The 16623-nt window shown below is 42.4% G+C and overlaps 1 protein-coding gene across 1 annotated transcript in view; it reads right to left on the bottom strand.

The window, feature by feature from the left end:
- PRKAG2 (protein kinase AMP-activated non-catalytic subunit gamma 2) overlaps window positions 1-15380 on the bottom strand; it is a 231013-nt gene extending 215633 nt beyond the window's left edge. Inside the window, exon 1 of the mRNA XM_050915876.1 lies at window positions 15199-15380. Coding sequence (XP_050771833.1) covers window positions 15199-15300 — 102 coding nt within the window. The 5' untranslated portion in view covers window positions 15301-15380. The remainder of the gene's footprint in view (window positions 1-15198) is intronic.
- Window positions 15381-16623: the final 1243 nt, after the last annotated feature.

The following is a 16623-nucleotide window of genomic DNA, read 5'->3' as shown; positions in this document are numbered from 1 at the left end:
AATTAACCTTTCTTAGAACTTCTAGAAGCTTCTCAGAAAAGTCAAGCTTTCCTCGGAACTGGTCTTGTGTGCAAATTGGGACGGATAAAAGAAGGGTTTTTTCTATTAAATAGATCATGATAAATTCTGACACGATGCTCAGAAAAGCAAACAACATGATGATTCCAACAAAAAAAATCTAGCCAAGCATATGTACTACACATAAAACCCTTCATATATTATGCAAACGTACATAAAACAGTTTGAACCTACAAATCCTCAGCCTGTGCACAAAGGCATACTTTATTTAAACGACTGTTATAAATCCATATAAAGTACAGGACTTAGCCTTATAACTCTCTTGATCTCATACAGTTACCAGGCCTCTATTTAAACAAAATACAGTCTGTCAGAATTCTGTTTGGCCTTTTTGTATTTTGTCTCTACAAGGGGGATGTGAAAGAGAAAGGCTGAACGCATTTATTCTGGTCTGGGCACCTTGCCAATACTCACAGAGATATTTTAGGTTTTCTGGCTCACAGTGAGTTCAACCTCTTACCTGCCTCCCCATTTAGACCGCTGGAAGAAACCACAGCTACAGAATTACAGTTATAACACAATCAGAATAGCAGAGAGGGTGAATCATAGCATTAGCCATATATTACCACTCTACCCTGGTTTCACCCTCCCATCTCCATCGCAGATCTCTTATATCAGGCATTTTGCACAGTCCTGTTAAATGTGGTAAGATTTGTGGTAAGCACTGCTGTAAAAGTTGTCTGCAAGGAGAGAAAGCTCTCAGCAGAATATCCAGAAGAAACTTAGATGTTTGTCAAATTGAATTATTGCAAAATTGAAAAAAAAACCCTGATATTTTGGTATCCATTGACAAAGTATTTACCAGTACACCATACTTTGCTCATTTATACTTTATACACTCACAAGCTTTAGGTGGTTCCTTCTCTCATCCCTCTAACGTGCAGAGAGCCATAACAAAATCTTAACATTTTCATCTTGTACAGAAATAGTGCCTGCAGCTCCAGCCCCACTGATGACAGGAGTTTCAGTGATGACAGGGAAAATATTCCCGCTAAGGCAAGGAACACCAGAATCGCACCCAGCATATCTAGTGGTGAGCAGCTCATACAGCTGGAAATCTTCTTCCAGCAGGTTCAGACACTCCCTACTCTGTGCTGAACAGGTCACTTAAGCCAAAAAACTATTATTTAAATCTCCTAAAATGCTAATTGTGGGTATCCTTCATGAAACAGTAGGAGCCTTGAGGCTCTCATTAGCATTAAGTATCCCACCCTTGGGCAGCCAAAGTCATCAAAATTTCTGAAAAACCTGATATTCATCTCTAAAGTTTGCCCACGTCTCAGGGATGTAAACAAAACTAAAAATCCTTTCCATAAAGACCCAACACAGAGCTCTGTGAGACTGATTTTTGTGGTCTTTGTATTTTGTGATTGTGGTGGGTTTTAGAAACTGTATCTAGAGATAGCAGCTAGTGCTTTTGGCTGGGGGGATACTGCTAAGGGAATATTACTTGTGTGGAGGTTACAGTGGCTTTCGGAAATCACAGGATTACAAAAATAGGAACACATAATAAAGAGAAATCTGATGTGAAAACTGGAAGACTGGAAAGAAGACCGAGAAACTAAGATCTTTTGGCAACATGCTCGAAATCAGTCTTAGTCAGCAAAGATGTTTAGGAGACCGCTGTGAAATTAAGTTCCCAGCCCAGTGCCAGGAAGTTGGATTTCCACACTACAATGATAAATATCTTCAGTGGTAATTGCTGGAAGGCCAATACTGTCTGTCAAAATAGAAGTGCCACCATGGACCGTTGTGAGGAATTTTATATGATGAACTTGATTTGCGCTCTGAGCCACAATCAAACTTCAGGTCTGTCCTCATGATAACTTTCACAGGACTGAATTTACCTAATTTTAACTAAAAAGGGATAAATCTAACTCCTTGGATAAACCATCCTATCTTTCTGCATTCTCACTTTTCTGTGAGCTATGCTATCAGCAATCATATCTCTACCAGTAAATAGTTTTCCATCTTCCTTAACTCTATTATCATTTTCCATTTAAAACACACTCTGGCATAATCAGACTGCTGCTTTTCAAGATCAATCACCCCTGGTAGGAACAAGTATCTGTCTCGGAGAAAAAGCAGTTGCATTGGCATAATCAAGTTACTAATGACAGGTCCATTATATAATCAACAAATTGGTGTTTCTGCTGGCTATTCCCTTTCCTCTTGCCTCCATAATAGTTCTCGGTTCAGTTAGACATTTGTGATTCCTTTAGTAAATGGATAAATTAAGCATTTGGATTTTTACCAATTGTGTTGCATCGTGCCGATTACTAATTGCAGCTGTTGCATTTCACTGCAGAAGTATCTACTTTTCAGCATAAGGATGATGATCTTTCAGGCATAGATGAACATGCAAGTGCCCTGTTTATCACTTGTGGTTTTTTTTTCCTTGATGTAAAGAGCCTGTTCATCTCCAGAGGATGATGAATCCCAGCATGGGCTGGTAGCTTCCCTGTGTAGCTAAAGTTCCACTGTGTAATAAAGTATAAATCTACTCATTTTACTTTATGAATCTCACTAACTTTACTAACTTCATTTTCAATTGCTCATAATTTTGGATAGCTCCCATCCTATAGGATAAATGTTCCATTTTCAGGCTCCTCCTACCAAATGGTCATACCTTCATTACTGTCTTTACCTGATTTTTTTCAGAGTTTAAGCAAAATACAGTGTAGATATTTCAGCACAACAGTTCTTGAGAGGAAATTCTGTTTTTCATTATGAATAAAAAACCCCAAATATGTCATTTTATGTCAAATAGAATATTCTATTTTATTTATTCTATATAATTGATCTGCAAAGCACTTCAGCCTGCTTTGGGTTAGAGGACACAGTATGAGAGTCACTTAGATATTTAACTCCACTTCAGCAGAACATATTTTGAAATGCCACTATCATGTTACATTATTAATTAATTCCTTTGAATTTCCCATTCCCAATATTTAGGCAATACCAAATAACTAGAACCAAAAATTAAGAGATAATTTCAAGCTAGCTCAGCAGTAAATTGCCAGTACCTGTTACAATTCATTGTTGCTGAAGTCCACATCCCCAAAAATAGCCAAGAAAGCCTCTAGAGGTAAATAAATAAAAAAAGAAACCTTCTAAAATTATCTGGCAGGGGCAGATTAAAGCAGAGGATTCCTGTTGTGGGAGTTCTCCTGTGCAACATGTACATTCCCAATGAGCAAGCCCAGGCATATTTGTTTTTATACAGTCGTTTCTACACCAAGACACATTTCCATTCCCCCCTCCCTCCTTCTGCTTTTGTATTCCATCGTCCACATCAACAATTAGTGGAAGTGCCTGGCTGTGCTTGTTCACATTGTTCCCAGACTTTTCTCTCCCCCAGTGAGCTCTGAAGACCATGCATTATTTGACATGACATGACTCGGAGGCCTTCTACAGCAATGGCCGTATGCAGGGAAGCAGACAGAGACAAGGAAGAAAATTAGTCCTGGTTACAACTATCTGGGACAGTAGGACTCAAATTAGTATGTGTTAATCTCTTAGCACAATGCCCCAGGTGACTGGACATTAAATTACTTAGTCTTGTAAACCAAAAAAACCCAAACCCCACCAGAAATAAAAACAGCCTAAAGGTCAAGATACAAAGTCAACTCGTTGTTCTATTTGTTTTGTGACATTAAAACACAGGATACAAAATTGAAAATAATCTTAGTACAGCTAGAAATTAAATCCAGATGTTTTAACATCAGGCAGAAGCATATTCATACTGTGGTTTTTTCTGAAATAATTAAATATCTATTGCATTTTCCATCACAGTTCATTTCTCTGCAACATGAGCAATTTGCCAGCTTGTACATACACACTGAATGTATTCAGTTGATAGTAAACAGCTGCACACAGGGCAGCTTCCCTTCACACACACAGGCTCTGCACTTGTGTCCTTACATGTTTTTTAAATTAACCCAGTCAAGTGCACAGAACATTCAAGACCATAAAGCATAATCAAAGGTACCTATTGCTCTCCGGAAATGAACTCTTAGAAATATCTTCTCTGAAAATGGATGTTTCCTTAGAGTGTATACTTAATATTTCCTCGCATTTTGTTGCTGAAGTCCCGAGAAATTAGATTTTACCGTTCCTCCAAGAGAAGGTGGTCCACAGACATATGTCCCCAGATGTTCATCTTGTGTATTCCAACTCTCATCCATTAAAGTGCATATACTGATCACTGCCAGTGATATTACCAGCCTTCACTTTTACGTGTGTGCCTCTTCCTCAGTTACTTCAACCCAAATACAGTCAAGGCTAAAAGCTTGTTTTACAACTGATATGTACAGAGAAATTTCAAAGACTAAGTTGGTTACCCCATCAGCTTCTCACAACCTGAGGACCTCCCCTGTGTCCTCCTGTCTCTCTCCAGTGACCTCAACAAGCAGCAGCCCATGAAGCAATATTGACACTGACTTGCAGAACTCCTTTAAACCCAAATACCTCTGCTTCATAAACATGCTGACAAAAAGTATATGCAGATTATGGCAGTGAAATATATTTTTCCTTTTAAAACATTTATATTTGAAAGTAGATTTGAAATAACTGTCCACAGTGAGTCTCAACACATTAAATGCCTACAGTAGTTCATAAAACTTTAAAAGTTTACACAGGCAAAAAATATATAAATAAAAAATCCTCTCAAATTTTACATGATTGCAGCTCTTTCTCAAGTTACATTGAAAAGTTGAAGGGAACAGAAAAGGAATTTCTTTCTGAAGTCTTTATCGTATGTAATACTTGGTCACTGTCAGTCAAACATAAGGTCGTACATAGACTTTATCGTGCATCACAACAGATTGTGCTGCACTAAGTATCAGTATTAGTTTCAGTCTTTATCATCAAGAGAACAGCTGCTATTTATCTCTTTCCAAATTACTTCCTAGTATTACTTTCAATCTCTGTTCCATAAAAAACAAGCTTCTGACTTGGGTCTTTTGGTTTTTTTTTTTCCATTTTAGCTATCAGGTGCAAGAGAATGTTATTGGGAGTAGAAAGATAGGAAAATCAGCTTCTGTTTTGTAATACAGGTATAAATAGCAGAGGGAGAAGAATGGCATCTTGAAAGCTTGAAAGATGTAAAGCTCAATTTTCAAACGTATTTAAGGACATCCTGATGCAATTGGACTAGTAGGATCTTCAAATACTGCAAAGGGACCTAACGTGCCTAAATTCGTTTGAAAATCCCATCTCTCTGAATTACTAGGCTTCTTAGCACCCTTTTTTTTCTCAAGGACTAATCTTGTGAATGGCATTTCAAGTAAACTTGAGTCATCTGTTGTTCTCGGATTTTTGGATCTCAGATTATAGACAGATGGACATCAAAAGTGAATGAGTTACCAAGGCTTACCAAGTTACCACTCACTTGTTTTATCTCACAATGTACACCATGAAAATAAAACATGTTGGCTAACTAAGAAGGCATTGTAAGGCAATATGTTTTATTCAGCATTGCGGTGGGATAGAGGATGCACATAGTCTGTTAATACAGCCAACTGGTGTACAGCAGCTTGCTTTGCCTTGGTAACTATTGGTTGAGGTCCACCAGGACAGCTGATGAATACTGGGTGAAAAACATTTTTGGCCTATGAAGTAATGGAGACTAGCCCACTATTGTACATGGTTAAGTAAGGCATGTTTCCTCTTTTACTGACTTCAGTGTTTTACAGCTGAAAATCAGAAGAGTTCATGTAACAGCAACTTTTGCATGCCAACTGATGATGCCTCCACAGGTCTGCCACAGTGACAGGAGCCAGAACTCTAAGTACACAATACAGAAAAAAGAATTGAAGTAATTGCAGTTTTTGAATTACTGGTATTATTTTATAAAGAAAAATGCTGGCATGTACCCTCCTGCATCTGCATAGTTTAGAGCGTGTACAGTCATTCTCAAAAACATAAAAAATATACGGAAAATGTATAATTAATCATCACCCAACTAAAAGAAGTCTATTAAATTAGTATTTACCTTTAACATCAACTAGCTAAATAAAAGGGCAAAGAAAACAGCTGAATAACATCTTCTGCCTCCCATTCATTTCAAGCTATAAATCTTATGTTTATGAATAATGTTGGCTCAACTTTTCAGACAGCAGAAGCTCTCCATTTTCCCCTAAAAATGTAGAGTTGATCTAGCATTAGTGGAAGGAGTATCCAAGACGAATAGTGTTGAGACCATGCTGGTATTCTCTCCTGCACTAGCTGGCCGCAGTGTTGGGGAATGCCCAGCTCCAGGAACTGGAGGACAAGTCAGTGGAGTGCAGGAATGGAGACAGGATGCCTGCAAACTCTTTGGAGGGTGCTGTAGGTTGAAGGTGGCTGGTAAAGTGCTGGTTTGGATGTCCCAAACCCCATCTGCTTGAGTTTATAGATGACTACATGCTAAATGGCTGCAGATGCCTTGTTTCAAGAACTCTACAACTGATGTGCTACCAGCTATTCCGAAAAAAAGAGAGTAACATTTCACAACTTTCAACAACCACATGAACCACATGGAGGGTGTGATAATTAGGCACGCTCATTGAAGTACCACTTTTGATGCTGGAAGTTAATATAGTCTCCTCTAATTTATCTAATATCCTCAGTCCTTGGTCTTCCTGATCAGACTGCCAAAACAGTCCTAACAATGTTATTTTAGGACACAGCACAACTGTCTGTAGACATTAGACTGGAATCCTTTTACTTCACACATATTTTCAAAAAGCAAAAGGAAAAATACTTTCCATCACTGCTGACTTAGGTTGAGCTTGTGCACGGATCCTTATGGGACAAATACCACAGGAAGAAGGTTGGGCTTACAGTTAAGATAAGTGAACTAAGTCTCAAGACTTTATGAGTCCAACTGTCACACTCCTGTACGACATGGGGCAAGCTGTTTAAACTCCAACCATCTACTTGAGTATCAGTACTGCAGGGACAACGTCGTTTCCTCTCACCTGCCTCCAGTCTATAATGTCTATCAAGGCTTTAAACTCTTCAGAGAGTTTGTCTTTACTAACATATGTATCCTTATGCATGCATAGACATCTAGCTCAACAGCATTCAGTCATGGATGGAAAGAACATCCCATAAGATGTTTCAGTGTTTCAATGTGGCACGCTGATACTTTAAAAGTTTATTCTTTGCGGACCTCAAGCTCCAGCCATTCAGCAATGCAAAGCTTACATCAAGGACTCTCCTCTGCCCAACCTCAGGCAATACAGCAGATAGAGATTCAGACAGCTAGGTGATGATTTAGTGCTTTTATCCCTGAACTGTCTTTCCTCATGCCTCTTGGTTTAGATCACACTTCCAACACAGAAGCCATGATTAATACTCAGTCACAGCAAATCCCCCTCTAATTAATTTATGCAAAAGGAATGACAACGCATGATGAAAACCACATTCCAGAATATGCAACGCTCTACTGAGAAGCTGGCAAACTCCCATACATATTGTGATAACGCTGACTAAGCACCTTTTTTTATCTCTTCTTCACTGTCCCTTTCTTCCACAAGCCTTGTTGGGACTATTGTGCCTCCACTTTCAACTCCCATCACAGAGCATGCTTTTCCCAGAAGGCTCTACACTACAGGGCCAAATCCAATGTCACTGCCCAGATGGACACTATGCTTTTGGGACAAGATCCAACCAACTGTGGAGTTAGATTCAATGTGCCTGTGTAGTGGCTGAACAATATTTAGTCTCAAGGAGCTTTCACTTGCCCAAATGCATTTCTTCAGAGCAATGAAGTTGTGCAATCTCCATCCTTGGAGATATTCAAAATCTGATGGGACACAGTCCTGAGCAACCTGCTCTAGCTGACTGCAGGGTCAGCAGGAGGATTGGACTAGACAATCTCCAGAGGTCTCTTCCAACCTCAACTATTCCATGACTCTGTAAAAACACTTGTTAGCAGTTACACCTTTTAAAGGCCACATCACCAAAAGCAAGACAACACAGGCTTAGCAAACATATTAAATGCACAACTATTTAAAGGCATAGAACAGTCCTGAATCTGTGGAAACTTGTCAAGGATTATGGCTAGGTAGCAAAAATAGAGTCATCGTCATACACTTCAGGATTCTGTGCATAATTCCAAGTGTCTTTCCCGATTTCCATGTAGAGTCCATTCAAAATAAGTGGCATGCAGGTAACAATCCATTCCTTCCACTAGACAGGCTATAGGCAATGCTAATGGCACCTGTTTAGTCCATCACATTCTTACAACTATACCTTTTCTATGGAGAGCTTGTCTTCACTGAAATGTTTCTTCATGCTAGGATTCAAATTTACCCCTAATCTAGCTCACCAAGTATTGATTTCTGTAATTCCACAGAAAACATGTTTCCAAATTTTTCTAAAGGAATCAACAGGCACATAGCTTCCACAAACCAGATCCGAACTTCAGTCATTCATAAAAGACCACTACTAAGTCTACAACTGAGCAGGAAAATCCTGTGTTTTGTAGTGCTGTAAGCCAGCACTCTGACCACTCAGATAGCTTTTCTTTCTTCAGCTTGCAGAAGCAGAGTATTTTCTTATTTTCATTGTTCCAGCAGTATTACCAACATGAAAAGATGACTGAAAATTGCACAATGCCTGTTGTGAATAAATGATGATAAAGGCTTCATAACATGGCAGATAATGCTTATAATGCACACACTTCCTCCTAATGAAACACCAGATCTATGAATGTGTTCTACAGCAGCTTAAAAAGGCATATAGCTCTATCACCCTGCTTGCAAAAATAGATTAAGTCTTCAGCTTATGACATAGGTTCTGTTTTTGGAGCAGAAGGTCACAGGCACCCTTTGCAATAATGACAATAAGGTCTGAACAATCACGGTGTATGATATAAATGACAACCATGAAACACATACTGCAATGCATTTGCTGTGCATGCCACTAAGTCACGCTTACATAACGTAATTTACTGTCATGCTAAATTATATGAAAATTTAAAGGATGCTATATACCATTCTATGAATCCTCAATGTCAAATACTGAAGTACCATGTTACGTTTTGGTTCTCTACTGTGTAAATAATGCTTTCATGCTTTAAAGATTTCATATGTAGTTATATGCAAGCAATTTAAAAGAGACAGTATTACAGATGCAAACACTAAACTGAAGCATTATATTCCAGTTTCTACAACTACCTAAAGAATAAATACAAAAATCATTCTGCAGCAGAAATTGTCATATACATCACTGTTTCAACTCACTGCTAGTACTAGAAATAGTTCAGTAGTAGAATAGCACTATATCAACAAAGCACCAATAATATATTTATTGATGGCATCTTATATTCATGTGTATACATAAGCTCTCCTTTCCAGGAGAAAAAACATACTCCATTCAAGATACATTCAAGCTGCTTTTTCTTTTTGTCTTTGAAGACATGCATAACTCTCCCTATTTGTTAGGCCATAACACTTTTTCCAGTGTGTCTACAGTGCAAACAATAGTAGAAAATTGAGACAGCAGTCCTCTGCAACCAGATCAGACCCTGGAAGCAGGCTAATTGTGAAAGCCTGATGATCAGTCTGGGGTAATGTAGCCCACAAAGGGGCTATTTCTGTGCCAGACAGACATATTCTGTGACATCTCCCGTCTGCTGCTGATGTCTTCCTTGATGCTTCATTTCTCTTGTAACCAACTCTGCTCTTTCATTATTCCCTATGCATGGAATGCCTTTTGATATAAATTCAGCTCTTCTTCAAAGGGATGAGAATTATATGTGGTACTTCACTCAACATGAATGTCCACAATTTGGTCTACCAACAGCCATGCTGACACAGTTTTGGCTCCTTTCTACTCCCATTAGCCCTGCCAAGCCAGCACACAGGCACACCAACCTACTTCCATGACTTTCCATACATCATCAACAAAATGGTTGTTGAATCCTGTCTTCAGCACCAAATTCTGCTTTCGGTCACATCTGAGCAGCTCCTTTGAATCCAATGTGGTGCCCAGGTGAAATTGGGCATAAGTTGAACCTTGCATGTCTGTGAACAAGCACTGGAACCTACTTTCCACTTCACTCCTGATCCCTCTAGGTGCATGACATTTTCTTCTGTTTCAGTGATTCCCAATACAAGCACAGTGTGAGTAAGCTTCCCTGAGACCAAAAGTCTCACCATCCACATTTCTGTGAGGTTCCTTCCACATTAATGACTTACTCCTCCAAGGAAATTCCCATTCCTCTGAGCCCACAGTCCTCACAGGCTCACAGGTATAAATAAAGGAGGTTGGATGAGATCATTTAGGAGCAGAATCTCCGACCAGAAAAAGTGATGTTTTAAAGAAGCAGTACTTTTCAATAAGCTGATGATCAGTTTGTGTTATGCTTTAAAACCAAAAAGACTAAGAGCTTCCTTAATTACAGTGGCAGCTATTATGACTGCAAACATGAATCCTTTCTTTTTTCCTTCAGATAGATTCAAAGTGCAATCTCAACACTTCTGAGCAAATACCTCTTGCCCTTTCAGATCCTTAATATATCAGCCCTTTAGGGAGGAATCCAAATTTAAACTTCAAGGCCACAGGGGCTCAGGACAACTCAGAGTCTGACCTATGAGAGCAAGGGGGAGGACAGTTGCAGATTTAATTTTAGGGAAACATTTCTCTCTCCTCTGTCTCCCTCTCCCCCCACCTCCTTTTCCCAAGAAAACCAGCATTTTTTTCATTCCTAGATCACATTGGAAGCTGATTCCCTCATCTCCTTTGAAAGAATTGACCAGCTTATTCCTCGTCTGCAGCTTCCTAAAGCGATCCCTAGACTGAAGTGCTGTTCTCATCAGCCCACCCAGCAATTACTGGGACACAACAAGCACCCTGCAAAAACTGTGACAGAACAAAATCATTTCACAGTGATTTATTAGGCATGCAGCCATTAATGACTTTGCAAGTGTGGAAAGCAAGATGGAGGGGCAGAGCCCGAGCCAACACTAGCTGTCAGAACATCATTGTCATCTATCGGGTTAGAAATATTTAAGCCATCTGATGTTTCAGCCTGGCATCCCGACATAACAACAGGCCTGGAAACAGCAATAAATTTGCACATTGAGGAGTCTGTTCAAAATCATAGAGGTTGACAAAGAAATGGGAGAAAGTGTGCAGAGATGTTTGTTTGTGTGCCATCATTGAAAATAAAGGATCATGATCTCCAAGAGCGTCCTTCTACTGCATCAACTCTGCTGTCAGGGCTGAAGTACCAGAGGCAACAGCCACTTCACTGAACTGAAAGATGTTTTTATATTCATTTGCAGATGTTATTTTTGTCCCTATTGTGAAAAAATCTCTTTGTTCTTTTGAATAAAAAGTCACCTTGTGATGTATTTGGGAAAAGTCCAAGGAAGTGCCAAGGTTCTGCGATTTCCACCTGCTGGGAGCAGCAGGTGCTTGGCACTTGCCACGGTGAAGCTCTTGAGACAGGTTCTGCCCTCAGCTGCGCTAGTGTAAATACAACATAACTTTGCTGGCACTGACTGAATTATCCCAGATGAAATTCAAAGCAGGCAAGAGCAGAATTTCTCCTTTTTTTTTGCAGCAACACGGGCTTACAATGGTAACGTTAACATTAGAACAGATCAATTTTGCAAGATGATAAAAGAACATACTGATCTCACTGCTGTGAGCTCCTACTCAGCAGACAATTGTGTCCTGTCTTAGAATAGAGTTTTTAAAATGTTCAAAGCAATGTGCAAGCATTAACTTCTAATGGCTTAAAAAGGAATTTTATAATGCTAATGTCTTCATATTACAGATGTGATGCATCTAGAGAGCAAAGGTTTCTATTCAAATCAGTAGCAGCTTTCAAAGATATTTGGACCAGAAATATCCATTTAGGCATCTCTAATTTCAAGACTTCACAACGTGCTGCTGGGAAAGACGGAGATTGATATGATGTCTACTTTACAAAGGCTCCTGCAATTATATTATGGTCCATCTAAATTACTAGTTTGTTGGTCAGTTGTGTATTTGCAAAGACAACAACAAACAAACAAAACAAAAAGTTGTTCAATCAGTCCGGCAATTTAGCAAATACTTCGCTGCCATGCTAGCAGAAGACAGCAGACCCCACTTTACTCTTGGCTACTGAACGACAAGTTGAGAGCAGCTAGGAAACCCAACTGGCAGGAACTTAGTGGTCTACCACTATTCCCAGAGCAAGGGTTGGGGACCACCCACTTGTGCTGAAGGAGACTGAGTACAGAAAGAAGGTGAAAATAGAGAGTTTCCAGACTTTTTGTATCATGTTTTGTTCTTGCTTGAGAAAGATGTACCTGAGAAATGCCCAGGAGTGTTGCAAGACACAAAACCAGCTTTCTGAAATTGATCCATTTTTTCCCACTGTCACAGGCAAACCCAAAAAATAAAAATATGTGGGAGAGGGAAGAAGAGCATACAACTTTCTTTTCAGACATGCCTATTATTCCACAATCCTCTAACCTAATTGTAGTGCATTTTGCATTATTCACCTTTTTTTTTTGCACAACATTTGTCATTTATTTTTCAGTCAGCATTTCTACGTGACTAATAAATATATTTTAGGATAGCCTGCATCACAACAGTACCTTTCTGTCCCACTGCTTTCTCTTTCAGAATTGACTCCTCTCTCCACTCCTACTCAGACCTTGTTAGTCCTTCTCTTGTTCCTAATTTGAAGATCTCAATGAGCAAGAATTACATGTCTCAGCAATAAACATGATCTCACAGCAACACAAAGAAGAGGATGAACAAAATAAAAATTACTGTCTGGTGAAAGCTCCCTTGACAACTACAGCTACACTGACAGGCGCCACTGAAATAATAGGAACGATGCTTCAAAACAACAGCCAAGAAAACGTTATGAAAGAGAAAAAAAAAACAGTCTAAATGGATCTTTTCAAATGCAGATTCCACTGTCAAATGAGGAGAATGAGAAAAATGTTCTTTCTTATAGCACAGTCATATTTAAACTCTGCCAGATAACAGAAAACCACCAAAAATGTGAGCACAACCTGAAAGATCCTGGGCCCAACAGTCCATTTCAGGAATGCTAGAACAATGCAGAATAGAACAGAAGGATCATATTTTGGGGATGGAGGGGAGGGATGGAAGGTGTTATATCTCATTACCAAATCTTGAATTGCTTCCAACTGGGTGAACAATAAATCTCATGTCGACTTCAGTGCAATATCAGGCATTTGCAGGCTTGTATCTGAATAACTACCACTACCTAGGTGACAAACTGCATAGCAAAGAAGCCAAGAGATTAATGAACATGAAAAATTATGGCCCACTACTAATGATGTTCCATCCAAGATAGAACTAAGGCAATACTCATGAAGAAAGGTTCAGGGCTTAGGGAGGCAATTAGGAAAAAGCATTAGCCTTCCTCTGTCAATAATGCTTAAGTGCGAACAAGTCAGGCACTTTTTCCACCTTAGCTTCACCACCATAAAATGGGGGAAATTGCTGTAAGTACTGGTGTAGTCAGAGTTATCTGGTGGTCGGAAGGTGTTTCAAAAGCACCAGACGGATCCTGTAAAATCCTGCAGCAACCGCAGCATCTCCCAAACTACCTATGGCTCTTCAGCAGGCAGAAAATGCAGCTTCTTGGAGCAGAGGTGGAGATCCAGATGCACAGAAGTTCCTGGCTAGACTGAGTCAGAGGTGGGGGGCTATGGAAAGAGATGGCAGAGACAATGCAGCAGGCAGGGTGGAAAGGAATAAGGTGCACAGGGTGAGTGGTGCTTTGGCATAGTGCATTTTATTTTCTTGGTATTTCACATCCCTCTTGTGAAGTACTACTGGTAACATGGCAAAGATTATTGCCTAAAAAATCCAGTCACAAATGCATAGGCAACACCCATGTTAGCAGAAACAGACCCTTTTCTCCTAGTACTAAATGCACTCAGAGCTCCAGAAGTTTGGCGTAGGCTCTTGGGCTTGCATTCCTCTCCAGAGAAAAATGAAATCTGCAGAAGAGCCATGTATTTCTCCTCCATTTTATTCCACACACTCAAGACACCTAATAAATTTGCTTTGACTTCTTATTCTTCCCTAAAACAAAGGAAAAACTTAGAACCAGAAATATCTTTTTGCTCCCTGGTGGCCTAGCAGAGACATGTGTAGGACTGTTTCCCACTTTTATATAATGAGATTTAAAAAAAAAACAAATCAGATATTGCACACAAATAGATACAGGGACTCTGCCGTTTCTTGCGAGAAGCACTGAAACCAAAAGCATATCGGGACTGAGAATAAAAAACTAAACAGTAACATAGATAACAAGAACGTCCTAATAGTAAAGAAAAACAATAATCAAAGTTTTGAAAAGCATGTAAACTCTGAAGACAGAGCCAGCCAGCCTTTTAGTACTCACTGGGAATAGAGAGAAACTTTTGGTCTGAGGTTATTCTGTACCTAGATACTATAGTTTCTTGCATGTTTCTTTACAGTGTGAATATACAAAACAAAACAGAGTCAGTAACAGACTGCATGGCTCACTAGTCTGCTCCACCATGGCAGTACAACTGTCCCTGCTCTTTCGGCAATAAACAGACTGCTTGTGTCCAAATCTGAGAGAGCTCAGGGTTCCCCAGCCCTGGGAAATTCAGATGTGGATTAGTCTTGAGAGAGGGCAGAGTCAGATTAAACGCTCTGATTCAGCCACACGGCACGGACAGTTCCCAGAGCCGACCCGGGGGATGTAGAGACCAGCATTTGGGGGTGAACAGACCTTTCGCTAAACCGTACTGCGAGTCTGCGTGTGAACTGGATGAGACATACTGAACCAAACTCACAGCCCAAGGCAGGGGAGCAGCGGTGCAGCCGGAGTTACCCTCGCTCCTCTGTGCCACGGACACTGCACCCTGAGCTCCCAGCACTGCACGGGGGGCAGAGACCAGGGGAGCCCCCCATGCTCCAGCCCACCCCAGATGTGGAGGACTTGCCTGTTGCACGGGCTGCACCTCCCAGCCCAGCATCCCCCAAACTCCAGACCTCAGCGGCAGGAAACACCTCTCCCTGCCTTTCGCTGCGCTTACATGTCAGAGAAAAACATGCCCCAACGCCCAAGCCACACCAGCTGCCGAAGGGGAGGAAGAGCAAGGAGCCACTTACGGGGATGTGCACTCGCAACATGAGTTTCTTCTGGCTGGAGTTTTTCCTACTGCTGCTGCTGCTGGAGGCATCTTTCTTCTTGTCCATGGCAGTGCTTCCCATCCCTTCACGCAGGCGTGGTGCTGGGCGATGGATCTGGAGAGGGAGGCTCCTCTTCCACCTCTCCCCACCGTCCCACCGGCCGCAGTTACTCCAGGCTCCTTATTTTCTTTTTTCTTTTCTTTCTTTTTTTTTTTAAATGGCCTTAGGAAATGGGGGGGGGGGGGGGGGGGGGGTAGGGGAGGGGGGAGGATGGGAGAAGCAGAGGGAAGGGGAGGAGTTTCTGCAGCTCCGGTCTTTAATCCCAGCAGCGAGGTGTCAGGGGGGACCTTCTCAAGAGCATGAGATGCCCTTACAAACGCTGCTTGCTTTCTCACTCTTCCGCCCTTTCAAAAATATCCGGAGCATCCTGGGGGGGTGAGAAAGTTTCCTTCCCCTCGCCAGCCCGGCCGCGCTCTCCCCGAAAGAGAGAGGAAAAAAAAAAAACAAAACAAAACCAAAAAAACATCCAAACGCTACAAAAACCCGAAAAGGGGAAGGCGCTCGGGCGAGGCTCCTGGCAGACCGGCGGTCGGGGGGTGCGGGGCCGGGACGCGGAGCGAGCGCGGATGCCCCGCGGCGGGTCGGCTCCGCGCCCCGCGGAGAGCGCGCCGAGCGAGCGCTGCTCGGCGGAGCCCGCGGGGAGCCCGGCCGCGGAGGGCGGAGGTGCCCGGGCGCTGCCGAGAGCCCCGGCCGGCTCGCCAGGAAGTGCAAAACGAGCACAACACAACTTTCCTCCGCGGCGAGCTCCGCACACGCGGAGCGTGCGGGGCGCGCCGCAGCCCGGCCGGCTCCCGCGCCGCAGCCCGGCCGGCTCCCGCTCGCCGCGGGCCGCCCTGCCGACCCCTTTTGGGGAGGGGGGGAGAGAGAGGAGCTGGGGCTGTGTCCGCATCCCCCGGGCTGCTGGAGCACGGGGGTGGGCGAAAAGGCTGGGTTTCACCTTGCCAAAAACGCACAAAGGCGGCGCGGTTCCTTTCCCTCCCGACCTCACAGGCTGATTCCTCACCTCCCTCCCGCCAGGATTTCTCCCGGTCGTGCCCTAAAGGAAGGTTATTTCCCCCGGAGGCAGCCCCTTCCCACCCCTCGGTCCCCGCAGCGCTCCCGGGCCAGCAGCACTCTTGCGCAAGCCGGCTTTGCACAGCCCAGCCCGGCTGCTGCAACGGCCCCGCGGCCCAAGGGATGGCGCTGGGCACGGGGAGCGGCCCGGCGCCCCGGCCAGGCTCACTCCCGCTGGGCAAAACCACCGGGCTGCCCTCCCACTTGCTGCCAGGGAACTTGTGCCAAGCCCAGGAGGGCCCCAGCCCACTCTTGAAGGTAGATTTGTCCGCTCCCTCCCTCCAAACAGCC

The sequence above is a fragment of the Gymnogyps californianus genome, chromosome 2 (assembly GCF_018139145.2).
Source record: "Gymnogyps californianus isolate 813 chromosome 2, ASM1813914v2, whole genome shotgun sequence".
NCBI lineage: Eukaryota > Metazoa > Chordata > Aves > Accipitriformes > Cathartidae > Gymnogyps > Gymnogyps californianus.
This window is presented reverse-complemented; position numbering and strand designations above follow the sequence as displayed.